At 39.3% G+C, this 19910-nt stretch overlaps 1 protein-coding gene across 20 annotated transcripts in view; it reads right to left on the reverse strand.

Annotated features, from left to right (window-relative positions):
- Positions 1–19910, reverse strand: part of CELF1 (CUGBP Elav-like family member 1) — a 69356-nt gene that overhangs the window by 19332 nt on the left and 30114 nt on the right. For 7 of the 20 annotated variants that reach the window (XM_055716527.1, XM_055716524.1, XM_055716522.1 and 4 more), the window contains 9 exons: positions 16877–17064; positions 16000–16082; positions 15541–15589; positions 12168–12302; positions 11902–11981; positions 11357–11518; positions 9869–9950; positions 6765–6893; positions 77–190 (listed from right to left, as the gene is read on the reverse strand). In XM_055716527.1, the coding sequence (XP_055572502.1) occupies positions 77–190; positions 6765–6893; positions 9869–9950; positions 11357–11518; positions 11902–11981; positions 12168–12302; positions 15541–15589; positions 16000–16082; positions 16877–17054 (1012 nt within the window). In that variant the 5' untranslated portion in view covers positions 17055–17064. Of the gene's footprint in view, positions 1–76; positions 191–6764; positions 6894–9868; positions 9951–11356; positions 11519–11901; positions 11982–12167; positions 12303–15540; positions 15590–15999; positions 16083–16876; positions 17065–19150; positions 19327–19910 lie in introns of those variants that run through there. The other 13 variants (XR_008733215.1, XR_008733214.1, XM_055716516.1 and 10 more) reach the window with 11 other exon arrangements.

Raw genomic sequence — 19910 nt, forward strand, 5'->3', positions numbered from 1 at the left:
AAACCCCTACAGAAACAGCACAGCCTCAGAAATGATAATCAGCTATTCCCCCAACCCACCACAACACGTAGCTTACCTGCTAAAGAGCTAACATTGAGGCCTGCTGTAGCCCCTGCCAGTGTCTGCAGTGCTCCAAGAGAAGCCATTGGATTAACAGAGGAGCTGCTACTGGAGCTAGGTGAGGAACCTGCTATTAAAATAAGATAATTAAACTTCAGTATTTTTTTGGTCCTGATAATTCAAATTCTTCATTAAGTTATTTCTGTAGAAAATGCTAGTAAGGAACTGATCACGACAAAACGGTATACTTCATGTCAAAAACAAAAGAATCCCAAACCCACACAATTTGATTGATCATACTGCTTATGTATCTTCTAATGCCTTCCTACATTTTTTAAAAAATTCTACTTCATCATAACACCCATCTTTTGTAGAAATTACAATTTCATTAACTGTAAGACACCTAAGGATTGAGACAATACAGGAATGTTAGCTGAACTTTGTACCTCAACATAAAGTGACCAGCAGCAATGCCCGTTTCCTGCTGACTAAAGTAGAAATCACTTGCTACATATTAACATCTATCCTTGAAACACCACAAAAGGTGAAAAAGACCTGAAACATAGATACTAGGGACATTAAAGAAAGCTCCAGCCAAACCAAACATATGGTTTTCCTATACTGCCAGATCAGGAACAGCAGATGCCCAGATTATTCTGACACATGAAATAATTTTCCATTCAAGATCCTGTGGCAGCAGCTGGGGCTAGGGCCAAGAGAAGACTTGAAATGTACATCCAAAACACACCGTCTATCCCGTTGACTGTGCCACCAATATCTTTAACTAACGTTTACTCAGGAAGAGAGGTTTACAGATACAGTACCTAGCAGCTTATACAACATGCCAAATTCTACAACAGGCAGAGTTAGTTCTACAGAAATAGACATCAAAACCATGAGAAAAAAAGCTTGCCAAGCTGGTGCGTCAAAAGAAACAGAAGTTCAAATTAAGGACATCTACAAAGATTATGGACATGATAAAATAAGAAAAGAATAGTATTTTACATAGCAGTGGTCTTCCTTACAGGTTTGTGGACTAAGAAAACCGAAAAAGGTAAATATGAGAAGCTATGTATACTGCTATTAACCCAGTTAAGTTTAAACCTACTGCACAAGATGCACAGGAAAATATTTACAGCTTCTATAAATTAAAAGATACTGAAGACTGGTGCTGTGGAGGCATGCTGTAGTCTTCTTTCAAGAGGAATTTATTTGCCTGACCAGGCGGGTAACAGAAGAACTGAAATTCAGGCATTTTCAGTTCCCTTCATGTTTCTGTGATTCTCAGTTATGCTGTCTACATCGATTAAAACTTCGAAAAGAACTGTTAGCATCTTTCAAGCAGATTCACACACACTACATATTCACCACTTCCTATATGTGCTACAAAGTCTCTGCTGGAGCAGAGTATGGTAGCTATTTAAATGGAACACAGCAAACTTACTTAACGAGTCCTAACCAAAGTAGCTGCACCTAACAAAAGCTGCAAGAGAACCCAGGGAGCTGTACTTCGTATCACTGTTTAGTTTTTGTACCGACAGAGGAAATGACAAATCTCGTCTATGAAAAGTTCTAGATTCTTAAGTCAGAAATTGAAAGACAATGCCCCAAACTACATTTTAAGATGCTTACTATGAAGAATAGGAGACGCTTTCCATCTTATAATCAGCAGCATAGGAAATGTTGGAAAAATATAGAGAACAAGTTACAGTATAACCCTCAAGTTCGCAGAAAAAAATAGCACAGCTAGCTGAATAAAATCCAGTGCTCAGAAATGATACAGCTGTCTCAATTTGAGAATACCACTTGTTTCTGCAATGCTTCATTGCTAACCTGCATAATATAAAAAGACACATTTGACAGATGAGAACACCATTAAAAAAAAAAACCCAAACCACACCCCACAACAAAATAGTAGTGGTATGGGAAAAAAAGAATGAAGCCAATGCTAGAAAGCAAAGTAAAAGAGAGAATGGATGCCTTCCCTACTTTAAAAAAGTGGTGATTTTAAAGAAATTAAACCGCTAAAAAAGCTGCACACAGTTATTTTAGTTTAGCTGACTTTATCAGAAATCTCTAAGCAAAACAAGGAATGCTTTAGTACTTTAGACACCAAGAAAATTTAACATTGTTTGGTTTATTTTATCATATGTATATAGGAATTACTGTACCAAGTCAGCACTCCATTTCTGATGACGACTAAAGGCAGATAGTGACAGCAGAGCAGAAACACAGGGCAATTACAAAGGAATACTTCCTAGGTATATTTTATATATATCTCTATATATCTCTCTATATATATCTATCTCAGTACAACAATTTGCAAATCTAGGATTGTTTCAGCCAAGGGGAATGTCTCTATCAAAGTTATGATTTTCATTCGTTAATTTCAGTAACACCAAATTATTTGACTCTACTATGTTCTAAGGCATGAGTTCTACAATTTAATCATGCACTATACAAAAAAATAGCTGTTATTTTTGAACTGTCAGCTGACAACTTCACCTGATATTCTGTAATCCTTGCAGAATATCTAAGGACTGGTCTTTCCCCATACATCTTCATCACAACACTAATACATTTGTAGACTTCAATCATATATCCTCCTCCAATGTCAGTCCTCTATTTTTCAGGCTCCCTCACTGCTCCTAAATAGGGAAGGTGTTCCACAGTTCTAGTCATCCCTTCTGTTCTTCTGGGTTTTTTATGTGTATTATTTTAGATTCAGAAAACGGCACACAGTAATGGGGACAGAAAACCAACATAGCTTTATACATGTTCATTACTCCATCCCTCATTCTTAACATTGTTTCTTGCTGGTTTGGGTGGGTGGTTGTTTTTTTTCCGCTTGCTATTGAGGTTATGTTTTCTTAGATCTATCTTCTAAGTTGTATCTAGTCAAAAAGGCTAACTCTAAGAGTTACTTGAAAAGGTTTTCAGAAAACTGAATACGTAGTGAAGAATAGCTATGAAAAATAATGAAACTTAGACATCAATTACCAGGTAAACTGAGGGAACAGTAATTCTGTTCTAATTCACTCAACTAGCATCCAAGCAATGAGCTAAAGAGCACTAAAATTCAGGCAACGAATGTGACTGAACTGTACGAGACTTAGTTCCAGCAAATGAAGACAGACTATGATCTCTCTGAAAACAATTTTGCTGGACACACTAAAGCCAGGAAAGTTACCTAGTCTTTGCTGGACCTTTGATGCTTGCCTTTGAAAGGATGAGAAATGGAAACATACATCAGCTTTGGCAACCATTCTATTTTGCTATGGAGCAGACAACTCTTTATTGATGTTCGAGCGAAAAAGATGGCAGACAAGACACTCCAATCCTGAGATACTTCTGTAATATTTTCTTGAACGTCCTTTTCACAAGCTAGCTGTTTAAATGAGTTTAAGGCCATGGTCTCTGTAACATGAATTACCTATAGGTGGATACAGCAGAGGTCTGTTCAGTTCCAAAGAACAGTTGCTTTATTGCAAGGTTGAAGGTTTTACTCCATCCTATTCTACATTAAAATACACAATACTGTTTGGAAGTATCTCAAAAAATCACCTGAAACGAGTAGGAAGACAGCAAAACAATACACTCACCACCACCTCCGAGCTCAACCATTCTGACATGCAACCTATCTGTACTTCACAGACTGCAGGGTGGACTTCCCAGTTCCCCAAACACAAAATTTATCAGTGCAGATGAAAGAAAATAAAAAAAAGTAACTACACATAATGACTGTCTGGATTTTTTCGCCAACTATGCAGTTTGAGGACAATCTGGGAGAGATGTCCAAATAAGCATCAGGTGAACATTTGGATGACAGATGGATAGAAGTCAAGCCGGTAGTCATCTCATCTGCAGTTCGGTTTAAGAGGTTATCACAGTAGATGTTGCCATATGTCCCACAGACAAGAAGGCATTTACTAACACACGGTATGGAACAGCTATATACTGAGCTTTTTCAAGGTCTAGGTATGGTTCCGGAGGGATGCTCTGAATGTGTGAAGTCCAATAGCCTTCTATGCGAATGCACACATAAGTATTAATCAAAAGAGAATTTCAAGTTTGCTTTTATAATAGCTAGTTTAAAGAGTTAAACTGTATAATTACAGGAAGTATCATGAGACTGAATGCTGTCTGTTCACAATGAGGCTTCCCCTTCCCACAATTTAAGTATGGTTTTAAAAGGTAAAACATTCACACCTCTGATGAAAAGCACTGAAACCATTTCAGTTTGGTGTTAGTTACTATGTACAGACCACATATCCTCCAGAACTTACTTCTTTTGCACAGAGCTAATCACTACTCTTTTAAAATTATACTTGAAATTAAATTTAAAGAGCAATGCAACAGTGACTGCTTCATGTTATAAGCCTGTGAAAAGTGAACTGATACCTCTGTATAGGATATTAATTCAAATAACCCATCATGAGTACTTGATTGTTGACACATAATAATTTATTAGTATGACTGGCAACCAGAAAGCTGTCTGGATTCAGCACAGAAGATAATTAAAAATGAACTACGCTTACCACCCTGTAAGCCCCTCCACCAGCATTGATCATAGCAGAACAGAGTCCCGAGATACGCCTCTCATCAAGGCAAAAGTAACCTGCAGAGTGCTGTGGAACAGCCAAAAAACACAGAAGGGAAACCAGTCCTAAAGAATCACACAATAGTAGCAGAACTTCAGTTGAAAGGGACCTGTGTGGATCATCTAGTCTAGTGGTCTTCTCCCAGCTGGTCTAACCTCTGAGTTAGGTCAGCCTCTTCAGGGTCCTTTCTAGTTGCATTCTCAATCTCTGAAATGATGGCAGATTCCACAGCACCTCTGGCACCAGGGCTCCTCAGCTTAATCACTCGCACCATTAATTTTATTTTTCTTTCATATCCAGTCAGAATTTTCTTTGTTGCAACTTGTGCCCATTGCCCTTGTGCTTTCATGTACACTCCTGAGAAGAGGCTGTCTCTGCCTTTTCTAGCACATCTGACATTTGAACTTCACAACCTGCCAGTCCCTTTCCCCGCCTCAACAAATCAGAAAACAAACTTGCTCCTGTCAGTAGATGAGAGCACCAACAAGGAAATCTTAATTCTAAATGCCAGTCACAGCAAATTGTAACCTGACAATTCCAGCTCTGCTACTGCATGAGGAAATACGGGAGAAGCTCTCAGATACATTCACCTTCATGTTTCCCCTATGATGAAGAAGCATTAGTGGGTTATAAATGCAGATCTTCTATAGCTTCAACTCTAGCTTTGGTTATTTTTTTTTCTTTTGGGTGTTGTGTGTTGGGTTGTTTGTTTTGTTTTTTTTACATTATAGGATACCATAGCTGGGACTCAAGATAAATTTTGAAATGTTAATCTTCATGAATTGCTGACCACAGTTTTTATGTAAAAAAAGCAAACCTGTCCAGCAACAGAACACTCTTTGAACTGGATTCTTTCTTGGGGATTTCTCTAAGTAGAAAACTCTGCAAAGCACCCATGGTTTAACTCCTGATCATGTGACATAAGGTTTTCTAAACAGCTTTTCCTTGTAATCTCTTTACGAGCTCTTAGTCCAGCTCCTTGGTCCTCCTACACAATAAAAAAAGCTACCTGTGGAAATTTCAAACACTCCCCAACCCCCTTTGGTCTCTCACAATCACATGTGAAGATGTCAGCCTTGTAGGCTGGATTTCAAAATTGGATATGCAATTTGGTTTTTCATGACAAACAGAAAAAACAAAGTCAAACCCACATGCCACGCCACAGATGCTGGAAAACTAACACCCTGAAAATATAGCGTCTCTCTTCCCATGTCAGGATTTAGAAATAAATGAAAATAGGATACAAATAACTGAGTAGGATAGTGATCCTCATTTGTGGTAAAAACTGAGCATGTCTGATGTAAGCATAATTTAATTTATTTTTGTTTTCTTATTTGTTGCATTTAATGGTCACATTTAACAATAAGGCAGCAAAAGAACACTACTTGGACATTTTAGCCTCTCTGGGTAATATACAGACCCTAAAGTGAAAAAAAAACAAACCCCAAACCCAAACAAACCAAACCCCCAAACCCACAAAACCAAAGCCACCCACAAACAACTCCCCCGCTGCCCTCCTCCAGAGAGCAAGACACTGATTTTTCTGTGCAACTCAGACATTCAGTTCTAGACAACCAACCACTTCCCAATAAATGTGCTAAGGGTCTGTTTATTCTACATCTATGAGGTTGTTAGAGTATCTCTGTCTTCATTAATGCTAGAGGAATATAAACTACACTGTTCTAGAGTACAGAATGCATTACTTCATGCTTAAGGCATCTTCTACCTCCACGTCCAGGGGAACAGGGTACATTTGCCACGGTACCTGCCTAAAACCACAGATAAACCAAGCATTGTTTAATTGTAATAACATGACTGGAAAGAGGTCGCCTACCTTTCTGTTTCATGACGACCTCAAAAATTCTTGTTACTCTGAATTAATCTGACCATTTGGAAGAAGGAACACAGCAGGCAAAAAAGCCTTTGCTGATGGCAAAGATGCTTACCCTAAACAAAGGCCAGTGGATCCACCAGTAAAACTGATTATTAAAGAATCGACATCAAAGTGACAAAAAGGGACAGACAAAACAGATGGCACCTATCCTGAAATGACCCCTAAGGCAACCCATGTCATAACCCACTACAGCATAGGCAGTCTCTTACCTGAGCTGGTGAGCACACTCAGGGGACTGCTGGAGGAAGTGAGCGCAGCAGTACCACTCGGTGTGTTCTGAGCTGCGCTGGCCGCAGCTGCTAATGCAGCCAGGTTCTGTAATTGCATCGCATTCAGTCCTGCAACACATTGAAGAATGCACAGAGTTTCTCCTATAATAGCCACCATCACCCGAGCTTAACAGATCCAGCAACTTCAGCACATCACAAGTGAGTAATAGGAAGGAGCTTAAAACCAACAGGCTTAATATTACTGATCTTTTCTACACTGTGATTCCTTGCTGTAACGAAAAAAAAAATAAGTTTTTCTTTGCTCAGATAGATGAGTTTCAGTAAAAGATCAGGTAGTCATGATCCCAGATGTAGACTCCAGAGTACAAAAATTTTCAAGCAGTGTTCTCTCCAGTCACAAAAGCATAGCAGCTTTAACTGAGAGTCGAGCCAGGGTGTGACAGCTCATCTGCTACAGAGCTTGTCTCAACACCAGGCCAATAACTTAATTTCCTTTCATGTCCCTTTCATTGTCTTTGTATGGGAACAGCAATAACTGCAGAACTCTTTCAAGAAGGCCTACATACCACAGTGGCCACAAAGTCACATCTTTAACCCACCATCAGCTGAATATCAGCACATTCGGTTTGGTCCCCTTGGCAGCCAACAAGCAACAGGCAATTACGAGACAATGTTAACTGGCAGCTCCTGACCACAAGATCACCCAGTGTATGTGTAGGCTAGTCAGGTGGTCAAACAGAACTGGTAAGGAAAATGGGAAATATTAGGAATGTTTGGGTAAGAAGCCAGGAATATTGGAGGGGGAGGAAGGTATCCTTGTGTGGACAAAGTTTTACTGGTCAATTTACTCATCTGACTCACCTTAATTTTGAGTCACAATGTTTAAATGAAACCATTTGGTCAGTACTGACCCTGTAGTTTGCCCACTTCTCCTGCCACGGTATTATCATTGGTATTGGTCTTCTGAATTCTGTATTTTAGCCATCCTTTGGTAGGCTAGCTCCATTCCTCCAATTCTGCCTCTCTTCCCTTCTCCCTTAATTCCCTTTCTTGTCTCCACCTTTGCTTATTCTAAAAATTCTTCCTCTTTTCATCTGACTTCAGAAAATCCATACTAATTCTTCCCTACAAAATTAAAACCAAAATTCAATTGATCACCATTCGTATAACAGCATTGAAACATCCTAGGCAGACATGGCACCTCATCTTTTGGATGCTCAGAAGTACTTTGTGACAAAGCACACTTCTCAAATAATTAAAATCTCAGGTTCGTAATTTAAGTATGTAAACAGACAACATAAGAATGTAAGTGACAATGCAGTATAAACTATTTTCTAAAAAACTTCTACCACCTTTAGTATAGTACACTTTTTTTTTTAATCTTTTCCAGTTGTTTTCTCTTTGTGACGGGATCTGTTTCCCTAATCATATTTAGTGCCTGAAACAAGAAGATTCTGCCTTCATGCTTTTATGTTAGTAAATAAAGTTTAAACCAAAAGTTGTATTTTTTGTTTTTATTGTGCTACAGAGGGTTAAAAGTGCAAGTGTTAGAGCTAGTGAGGAACAGAGCAGCTTGCTTCCTTTCTGAAGCAGTTTGGCATGTGCCAACTGCACCTGTCCTCTTGTCATCACATTGTTTTCCCATCTGCTCCCAAACAGGGTCAAGATTAAATTTTGTCTACAAAGTCTGATATAGTTTGGGATCCAATTACCTGCTTAATTTTTCTTTCCATGAATTTCAAGAACAGCCATCAGCTGAGATACTAACAGGGCTTTGAAACTAAAACACTTTCTGTGAGGAATCACAGACTTGGAATAATTCTTTCAAAACACCATGCAACATGCTATTTATACATCTGAGTTACCAATTTTTCAGGTGTTTTTTGTAAATAGTGAAGACAGAATTACCCTAGAAACTTCACAGCCGACCTCAGCTAGTTAACCCCTTCCCCAGTCCTTACTGCAGTAACAATATGAACTACTGCACTGTTTTTCTCCTTTATTACCATTTGTTTTTAAACAGACAAGAGGGGGAAAACCAGTATCATGTGTGTAACAAGATCTATTATACATCACCACCACAATGGATATTGGTGAAACTAATTTTCAAAAAATTGCTTTTGAAAAAGGTCTTAGATCTAAGAACTCTGAAAAGGTCTAACACACAAAAAAAAAAAAACGGAGCTAAGGTTAGACTCAACCTCAAGTATGAATCAAAGTTCTTACAATTGAAAACACTACACTTTGCAAAAGCTTGTAATTGTTACTGATGGGTGTACCAACACAAGTCAGATGTACAAAGATGCTTAACACTTTTAGATCAACCTCTGCACAAACAGGGTATGTAATATTGCAAACTACTGTATAACTCCAGGAGGCAATTTTAAAGGTTAGTGTTCGGTATCAAAACCTATAGTTTTAAAGAATGTGGTGAATGGAGTTACTAACATGCTTTATTATTCCCCACCCTGTGAAGACAAAAGGGATTTGCAGCCCCAGTACTACTATACTTTGTGAATATTCTGACTAGCAGTCCACAGCAAGGAATTTGGCTCATACCTATTAAACTGGTATTTCTTTAACAGTAATGGTGCAATTAATCTTAATTCAAATGAAAGAATTAAAAAAAAACTGAATGAAGGGCTAGTTCACATTCTTAACAACATTGCATTTTCAATTTTGATGTATTTAGAACAAAGAATTTTAAACAGGAAACCTCAGAATCCATTATCACTAAAATACATGCATCAGTGCTTACTTGAAAACACAATGCTTCACATATGCACCTGTTTGGATGAAAATAAACATACAGAGACATCTTTCTGTACCCATAAGGGAAGATAATTTTAAATGCCAGAGGTAGGGGAGATTATCAGCATATCACAACTTACCTCATGGACAGTGGGTAACTAAGATTAAGAAGGAACATCCAGACTTGTAGCACAGGATTCCAAAGAAGTGGGTAAACTCGGGACTACTTATTTCAAATAAGGTTAATGTGTCTACAGCCTTTTGGCTACCTTCTCTACCCTCCTCCTCTTTTCTTTGGCACTGAATTTGTCTTCTGGTGGAAAAAAACTCACCTCCCATTGGGTGGAGGCTGCTCAATGTGTTCAGGTTCCCAGAAGACGCAGCTGCTGTCTGCTGAAGGAGCTGCAAATAAAGCTAGACATTACACCAAAAAACAAAACAAGAGTGAGAGTGAGGGCTGGCTCTGCTTCTGGGAGAAACTGCATCACACCACAGCCAGAGTGCCGTCTCAAAGGGAATTCCCACTGCCCATGCACCATATCGTAGCAAAGCATAAAGAGAGTGCCCCTTACACAACACAGCCAGAGCACCACCACAGTGAAAATCCATGTCGCCCATGCATCACATTGCAGCCAAAGCAACAGCACAATGCTTTCTTCAGTCAACATAATCAATGCTCAAGGAAGTTTATAGCTAATACATCAAGACAAAAACAGTAGAATCAGTAGTGAGAGAGAACTATTCAAAGCACTCAGGCAGGATTATCACCCCTATGGATACACTACATCAAGCCACACTTTACAGTTGACACTGTAAGGACAAAATGGCAATGCCATATCAAAACCAGAGAGGCACCATGAGAGGGAACCCCCTCAGCTCTCCTCAACCACAGCAGCCATGAGAAAAACTTCAAGCCTCAGCTCAGAAGCTGTTCAAAGGAATTTCCTATTCCTTTCTGCACTAAATAGGTGTTGTTACTAAAAATTCCAATCTATCAAACCTAAAGCAGCAGTAAAAGAGGGAATACCTCCACTTCAACAGTACACCGTATCAAAAATGAGATATAAGTTTCCTTTTCTATTCCCCAGACCTTACATGGCATGAATACAGTTCTCATACTACTCTGGCATGAGGCAGAACACATCAGTTATGAAAAGTTCACCCTTCAGGGACATACCAAAACCAACTAAAATCACTGTCAAAACAGCAGACTACCTTCTGTTGTGTCATTTCTGCTAAGGAGAGTAGCTTCTCTCTATTTTCTGTAGGGTTTTGTTTTGGGTGTTTTGGTTTTTTTTTTTTTGGTTTGTTATTTGGTCTTTTTTGTTTTGTTTGTTACTGTGTGCTGTCAGCTGCTTGTTGCTTCCAAGCTGATCACCTTTTCTATTTGGACAGCACCAAGTACTGTTCTAAGTTTCACTGGAAGGGGATAACAGAACTAGAGGCTGAAAAAGGAAAAATGGAAGAGGAATACAAGAACTATGTCAGAGAGACACAAAAAGGACATTTATATGGATAAACACTGAGGCCATAACATACGAAGAAAATCTTCCCCGTACAAAGTCATTCTACAGAAGACAGGAAAAAAAAGTTTCAATAATTAGGGTTACAGCTACTGGGGGGCTGGGATCCTCACTTAAATGTATCCTGACTAGCTGTTAGCACCTAACTTAATTTCAGCCTCCTCCATCCACAGATGGGGATTAAAAGCCCTACTCCTATCTATCAGGAGCCTTCTAAAACCAGTACATTAAACACTACAAGACAGTCAGACACTATAATCCCTGAAGAAATGAAAAGAAGCCAAATCAGAAACTCACTGCTAAGTACTGGGGTCCAAGTGTGTTGAGACCAGCCAGATTTCCCCATATTGAGGCAGCACTGATCTGTTGCATTTGTTGCTGGAGTTGCTGAGCAATTCGTTTCTGCTCTTTGTCCTTCTGCGTGTCTGCAAATTTTACCACAATGGGAGAAGAGCAACCCTGCAAACAGCAATTCAAACAATTACATACTTGCTATCCACAGCAGTCACAGAAATACTGCATTAAGACCCAGTCACTGAAAGCATTCCCATCCCCCCACATGCACGCACACATACATACAAATATATATTCAAACAGAACATTTCAGTAAAGGTTCAAAATCTCATTTGCTTTTAATTCTATTTTGTATTTTGTTATTTTCTCTGAAGTATGTATCTTGAGCTCTAATAACAGGAGTGGAACAAACACAAAGGTCCAGGACTACTATTGGTGAAGAAACACACACTGCACTTTCTCGTCCTCTCTGCTCTCTAGTCCTCCAAACTTCATAGCGTCTGCCTGACAAATTACATCTTCTCCTGACACCCACTAACTTGTTTTACCTCCATAGTTTGTGCTTGGTGCATTGCTTTGATCGCTGTTTGTGCCATGGCTCTTGTTGTAAAAGTCACAAATGCACAACCTGGGGAAAGAACAAAAATGAACCAAGGCATTCACTACATCTGCAATTACTGGGATGAATAAAGAAATTAAGATGCTGGTGGCAGTGGGGCGGGGAGAATCAAAGAAAGAGCTGAAATGGCACCCGAGTTATGAAAGGGAGCACCCAGTGGAGAACCTTTAACTGTCAGAAAAGCTTCCTGCTTACCTCGGCTCAGGCCATCTGGGCCCCGTAATATCCTGCATTCTTCAATCTGCCCAAAGGGGGAGAACATCACTCGGATATCATTTTCATTGCACTTCTTGGATATCATTCCAATAAACAACTTCCTATCTTCTACTGCTAAGAAATCAAAAGATAAAGAGTTATTACCAGCAAATATGTGCTCACTAGATCTTATTTTTTCAAGTCTCTTCCATCAGCTGCAGTTATTTCCCCGGTATTTAGGGTAGGGGCTTGTCAAAACCAGATTCCCAGTAACAGAATCTCTTCAGTTTAAGAGGATGCATATGAGAGACCTCAACGAACCTGAAGAATGCCTGTTTTAAGTTTACATTTTGCTACTGTTTCTCCCTTGCAAGCCTGTGAACTGCAAAAATGTAAGAAAAGGAAAAAAACATATCAGATTCAGCACTTCCCTGAACCTTCTACATTCAGTTCCTGGTGAGTGAGAGAAAATCTGTATGTATTTTATGGGACTATTTTCATCCTTTCTCCTCTACCTTTTTCTATGTTTAGATTACCAGCATACCTAACTGCATCTAAACAAGCAAGTGAGCTGCAGAAAGCTTTTCTAGCCTCTTTATCAGGCTAATCACTAAAATTCAGATCTGCCTACTTCCTCACGCTCCTGTCTCAACAGTGGAAGCAACAGCAGTTGCTAAAACAGAACATTTTTAGTTCTGTTTTAGATTCATCCATTCTGATCTGTACCAAAAGCATGAAAATAACACCTGAAATCAGAACATTGGACTGTGTGCTACTGTATCTTGCCTCTAAGTGCTGATGCTACTAAATACACTACTGTTGAAGAATACCTTTCAGTGTGCAGACTATTTAAAAACAAAAGATATTTTTCTTAAACTTTTCAGTTAGTGGTTACTAATGTCAGTTTAAGGTCACCTAAGTGAGTGGGGTAATCTCAAATCCAGAGCAGACCTTTATATGTCTTGTTTTACTTATTTAAGGTTGCTTATCAACTCTGAAATACTTGCTTTTAAAGGATGACGCAAATTATGCAGAATACCATTAGGAAATATAAACCAGTTTGCAAATACAACATTCAGCGCAATATAAAATATAATATGATGAAGGCTGTAGCAGAATTTCAAGCTTCAGGAGAGAAAGTCTTCTCCTATTTAGTGCCATGGTGAAGTGAAATCAACTTATTTGCTGAGCCTTCTACAGTGTTGAAGGGGAAAATTCTAAACTATTCCAGCTGACATGACTTAAACTGACTATTAAATCTTAATGTTGTACCCAGTTCACTTTCAATCTCTTAGAGCAGAAAGCTGCTTTCAAATACTTTTTGTAATCCATTTTAGTTCAAGAGATCCAGAATACCTTTTATTAATGGCAAGTTAAAAATACTTCTGTAACTGACACTTTCTTATTTGTCTTTTCCCCTACATCTTTTAATAAGACTCATAACGACATAATATCCTCAGAACTGTCACCCTAAAATTCAATTACTTTTTTCTTCTTTCAATTATTTTCCCAGGGTATTTCTGTGTGCGTATGGGGTGTGTGTGTGCACAATGCAAAATCAATTTATGTTTAGAGAACCTATTCTGTTTTCCCAACAATACTTCAAAAGAATTACTACTTTCTACATATTTACACAGAGACATGTCCTGTATCCACACGGAAGAATCTGCAGATGGAATTACTCCTACTATATGTTACCTGTATATCCCATCTTCTGTTTTCAATTATCTTAAGACATAAGCTTTCTGGAACCAGGATTATCTTCACCATGATGCAACGCTAATCTTATAGTAACCATGGTAAATGAAGAAATTAAAATTCAGCCAAGCCTAGAAAGGCTGAAACACTTCCTTTGCTTATCTTGCAACAATATAGACACACACCCACCCACCTGAACATGCATGTATGTGCATATATAAACTCATGATGGAAATCACAGGAATAAATGATCATTTACCCCAGCGGTAGATGCTAAATATCTTAATCCATCTGAAATGGCTGGTGTGCAGAAATATTTAGTTTTTGCTCTACTGAACTGTTGAGAGTTCTCAATCTCTATTGTATACTACAAGCAGCAGCTTTGGCTCTCACCCTAGCTGCAACAGGCCTTGCTTCAAATTGGCCAAGCACTTGAAAAAGCATTTCTAGATTTCATAGAATCACAGAACGGTTTGGGTCTGAAGGGACCCTAAAGGTTGTCTAGTTCCAACTCCTCCACTACCGGCAGGGACACCTTCCACTAGACCAGGTTGCTCAAAGCCCCATCCAGCCTGGCCTTGAGCACTGCCAGGGATGGGGCATCCACAGGTGCTCTGGGCAGCCTGCGCCAGTGCCTCACCACCCTCACCATAAAAAATTTCTTCCTTGTGTCTAATAAAAAATCTACTCTTACTCAGTTTAAAACTGTTACCCCCATCCTGTCACTATACTCCCTGATAAAGAATCCCTCCCCATCTTTCCTGTAGGCCCCTCTAAGTACTGGAATGCTGCAGTAAGTTCTCCCCAGAGCGTTCTCTTCTTCTGGCTTAACAATTCCAATTCTTTCAGCTTGTCCTCATAGCAGAGGTGCTCCAGCCCTCTGATCATCTTCATGGCCCTCCTCTAGACCTGCTTGAGCAGGTCGACGTCTGTCTTACGCTGGGAGCCCCAGGGCTGAACACAGTACTCCAGGTCTCACCAGAGCAGAGCAGAAGGGGAGAATCTTGACCTATTACCCCTTCTTTTGATGCAGCCCATGACATGACTGACTTTCTGGACCGCAAGCGCGCATTGCCAGCTTATGTTCAGTTTGTCATCCACCAATACCCCCAAGTCTTTCTCCACAGGGCTGCTCTCAATCCACTCACTGCCCAGCCTGTATACATGGTTTGGGATTGCCCTGACCCACACGCAGGACCTTGCACCTGGCCTTGTTGAACTGCATAAGGTTTGCAGGGGCCCACCTGTCTAAGCCTGTCAAAGTCCCTCCGGATGGCATCCCTTCCCTCTAGGGTATCAACCATAGCACTCAGCTTGGTGTCATCTGTAAACTTGCTGAGGGTGCACTCAATTGCACTGTCCATGTCCCCAACAAAGATTTAAACCACCTTAGTACAAAGAAGAACTCACTAGATGTTTCCCTAACTGACAACATGGTTCTACCACAAGCAGCAGCAGTGGGAGATACTGAGTCATGGAATTTTAGAGACATCACTTACACTACCTACTATATTGAAAACACACCTTTTTTTTTTTTTCCCCTTAAAAAAAAAAAAAAAAATCAGGTTTCCAATTCAAGAAGCCTTGATCAGCAGCTGTTCAACAAAATGAGAATCCTCAAGTTTGCCTATTAGCACAAATGATGCTACCAAACTCAGACTTCAGTGAAGCTTACCATTACTCTTTTCACTGTCAGCTGGTTTCATCTGGATAGGATGGTGCATCTGAAACGTAAAAAGATTATTTAATCCTAGATGCATTCACTTTATACTATAAGAAATATATCCCATAAGAGTTGTGGAAGAAAGAAACAGCCTACCTAAACTGCCTCTACAGAAGTGCAAATGTAACAATACATAGATTTCTAGAAGAAAGGAAAGCTTTCCTAATAATATGCCACCACTCTTCCTCACAGAGTATTATTGGAGCCATTGTCCACCAACTTCACTACCATGTTATTTTCCCAAATGCTCAAAAACTCCCTTAAGATCCGTTATACAAATCTCATAACATTGCTCTTTTGAATAGTTCTTTTAAAACAGTATTTGAGGGCAAGATAACATGTTTGTAGATGAGTGGTGCCAGAGCTCAGAAAAACAAAACAGAATTGCAAACAAAGCATGGCTGCTCTTACCCCTGGGAGGATCTTCATGTTGTGAAGAGCATTCTGTGCTTCTAGTGCAGCTTTACGGGTATAAAATGTAACAAAACAGCACCCTGCAATTGAAAGAAAATGCTAGCCAGGAAAGAACACTATAAATCTTGATATGCTGCACAGAAAATGCAAGTCCCACTTCTATCCTTCCAATACAAAACACATGGCAAGTAGAAGAGGTTAAGACATTGAAATAGGTAGGTACTACTGATTGCAACTGTTTAAATATTTCTAAATGTAAAAAATAGGATATATATACACCCAACATCACCAATGCACAATTAAAACAAACGTTTACATACATCTGCCAAAAAACTGCTGGCTACTTTCATTATCAAACTCAACAATTATTTGCTAGTACCAAAGACTTATCTAGTTTCACAGGAAATAAAATATTGCATAAAACTGAACTGCAAATCCAGGTACAGCATTTAGTTAGGAGTTGATGTACAAAATTATTTGATGTACACAAATGATTAAGATCTCAATGTTATATTTTATCTGAAATTATGACACTTTCAGCAACATTTTGATCGTATCATAGAATCACAATGACGCTCTGGAGCAACACTGTTATTTTGATGTTCTGCTTTGTAATTACAATCTATCCCTACCACTTCTGAGCATTAAAAAGAAAAAAATTATCATTTTTCTCAGCTCAGCTAATGACTGGACTACAGTCCAAGGATATTTAGACACATACATTTAAAGACTGTCAAGCCTGGGTTTTCATGCACACCTGGTCACACAAAGCTCCAACACACAGAAATGTCTGAATAAGCAAACATCTAAAATGTTAACTATGTGAAAGCAGCTGAGACCGCAAGTCTCACATGAGGAGTAAAGATGTTCTCACCTTTGCTTTGAGGAGGGTTTTGGCTCCTGTCCCTCAAGACATTGATTTCATAGACAGCACCATACTGTTCAAAAAGTTCTCTTAGATCCTTCTCACACCAGCTTCGTGGGACCTGGCCCACAAACATCTTGATAGCATCTAGATCAGGTTGATCTGGGTGATCCAGTGTGCCATTCATTTTCTTTGAGCTATGAAAAACAAGAAGAAATTTCTCGTTTATATCTTTCCACAGACTCTAGATGTTACCGCAGCTAGAAGAAGCATGCTTACAGTGAGATAAAAAAATAATTCTACAAATATATAAATGTATATGATTAAAATACACACATAAAGAGAGACCTTTGCACATTACCAGTCCTGCATACCAGGATCATCATCCACATTCACTGGCAAGCTGTGTACTTGGAAACCAGACACTCTACACAGCTGTTTAAAGCTTCTCTTAACATTTGTTCCTATAATGTAGTCAACATCTGGGATTCAGGACAGGACATAAATCTCTTGAGATGACTGAAATATATAATTAGTTCAACCATGTAAAATTTAGCAGAAAAAGAAACCAGAAGAGGAAGGAACCTAAACTCAAGTCCACCCACAGACTGCTGAAGTTATCAGTAACCTGATAACTATTTCAGCTTCAGTCAACTGAAAATGAGAGGATAACATTTTTTTGTTGTTGTTTTTAAGTGTGACTATGTGGAACTGCTTCCCAAGGTGAAGACCCACCTTAAAACAGAGAAAAAGGTACAATCAAACAGATGAGAAGTTTCATTAAGGGTTTACAAGGCAATAGCTCTTTGTGAAACTAAGGAGCTTTCAACAATATTTGGCAAAACAACAGGCTTAGGTTGTACATGAACAGGTTGGGATTGGGCATCTAGTCAGTCACAGATTGAATCAAGTTGAGTAACGGTAGAGTTAACATAGAAAAAAGTCACTTTTAGACTACAACACCACAGGAGTTTTGAGTATGGGAATCTCCAATAGGCTTCAAGGCATTACATCTAGCCATATGAACAGTTTACAGACTACTAATAAAACTGTGTTATACTCCACCCAGCTAGCTGACAGTCATATACTGCTTTCTGTAATGACTCCTCATCATTTGTCAAGCTCAATGAGAGGTCTTGTTATCAGTAGTCACAGCCTGGTATACCACACGACACAGTGGAAGAGTAACTGTAATGACACCCTATTGTAGCTATAGTGATTAGTAGGTTAAAATTGCTGACCAGCCCCTGCATAATCCAGAAAGGACGTGGGGAGTGGAATAGTAACAATACAATGATTCCCCCAGCCCCCAAACCCTCTGCTGAAGAATACAGGTGGCCTTCTTCCAGAGTAATCGGCTCTCCTCATCTCTGCTTTTTTCCTTGAAAGATAGTTTTTGAATGGCTTATTAACCGCACATTACAGTAAACAGTGTTCCTCTCACTGTCCATCTGCAATCATATTCCCTCTGAATAGAATTTTAGAAGAAAAAAATTCCTAACCAAGTAATGTTTAGTTCATTTTCCCCCTTAATACACTGTTCAGAGCCTAAGGAAAAATACATGCCAGGGAAAGCTCACAATTCTATAGCTGTATGAACAGATCTCAGGAACAACACAGCTTCTTACCAGAAGGGAAGGGAATCATCATAAATCCTTTCACTCCTCTTTATCTTTCCATTCAGAAAGAGTCAGCAGCTCTCCAAACAGCCAAGGCAAACAATACCTTTTACAACAAGGTAAAATACCTCTTTCCATTCAATGTCTTTTCATTTCAATTGAGAACAACTGGATCATTCACCCTCTTCCAATAATTATTTTCAGCCCTGCCTTCTATGCCATGGGCAGCTTCAAGAGCGTAGCATGGCTCCTGTTAATTGGGCAACTCTCAACATAACTTCAACAGTATTCAAGGAACCTTTCATTCCTCACTAAAAGGTTTAGTCTGGAGTCATTAATAGGGAAGAACAGAAACCTTTCTCCCAATAATTGATTTAAATAACTGATTTTATAATTTCAGCACCTGTAGCATATTAGTACTGCCAAATAGCATAGCTTTATTCTTCCTTAGTGCTTATCCCCCAAATTATTAGATTGTTTCCTCCAGCAAGAATCCAACATCAATTGTTGATGCCCACTAGGATTTTTTTCAAGAAAACAAACTGCAGGCTCTCCTCTCTTTTACCCCCCTCAAGGAGAATTAATCAGATAGCAGAAGCTTCAGAGACAGCAATTGCGACTACCTCTTTAGTTACAAACTTAGACGTGAAGACAAAATACTTACACAGGGCTAGCATTCAAGGAACAATGGTCCACCATCATCTCTGGGAGGAAATCCAACTTGAACGCAGCCATCACCTCAGACTGTGACAAACTACTAACACTAAATCAGTGTATTGCCTAACCCCCAAACAACGCCACTTCCAAAAGTCCTGCAGGTCTTAACACTCAGCCACACAAAAAACACTCAAACCACAGAAACAGAAGCTCAGGGAGACCAGTAATAGACACCACAGAAACAGGCTGGACTGGGAAAGGGACATGGAATCCCAGATTAAAAAGGGGATGTGACCATGTGAAGGGAGGCTCAGCTTAATACACAATGAAAATGCTGATGCACTGGGCTTGTTTTGTGCAATTTTCCCTGGCGAAGCAGTACTGAGTGCACTGTCAGATAAACAGAGTGTCAGATCCATGAAGATAGCAATGGGTAACAGAGCAGAAAGAATACAAACTCCAGTCTTTCCATCCCCAACTAACTCCTTGCCTCCCAAAATGGCAGTCCAAGGCCTTGAGGTTCAGACAGACTAATCAATATCACCAATATTAAGGCATGAAGTCCAGAGGTTCCTTCACCGTAACTATTTTCAGCAGCTGATCTCACTCTTTTTACCTTGTGCATTATTATTTTGCACACTCTCCTAACTAAAACGTTTCTCTGAACCTGCCAAAAACATCAAAGCCAAGGAATTTTTGAGTAATCAATCTTAACTACCCCAGAACATCAAAACCTACTCCTTTTATAGGAGAAGCATACATTGTTC

Source organism: Falco cherrug, chromosome 7 (genome assembly GCF_023634085.1).
Source record: "Falco cherrug isolate bFalChe1 chromosome 7, bFalChe1.pri, whole genome shotgun sequence".
Taxonomy (NCBI): Eukaryota; Metazoa; Chordata; class Aves; order Falconiformes; family Falconidae; genus Falco; species Falco cherrug.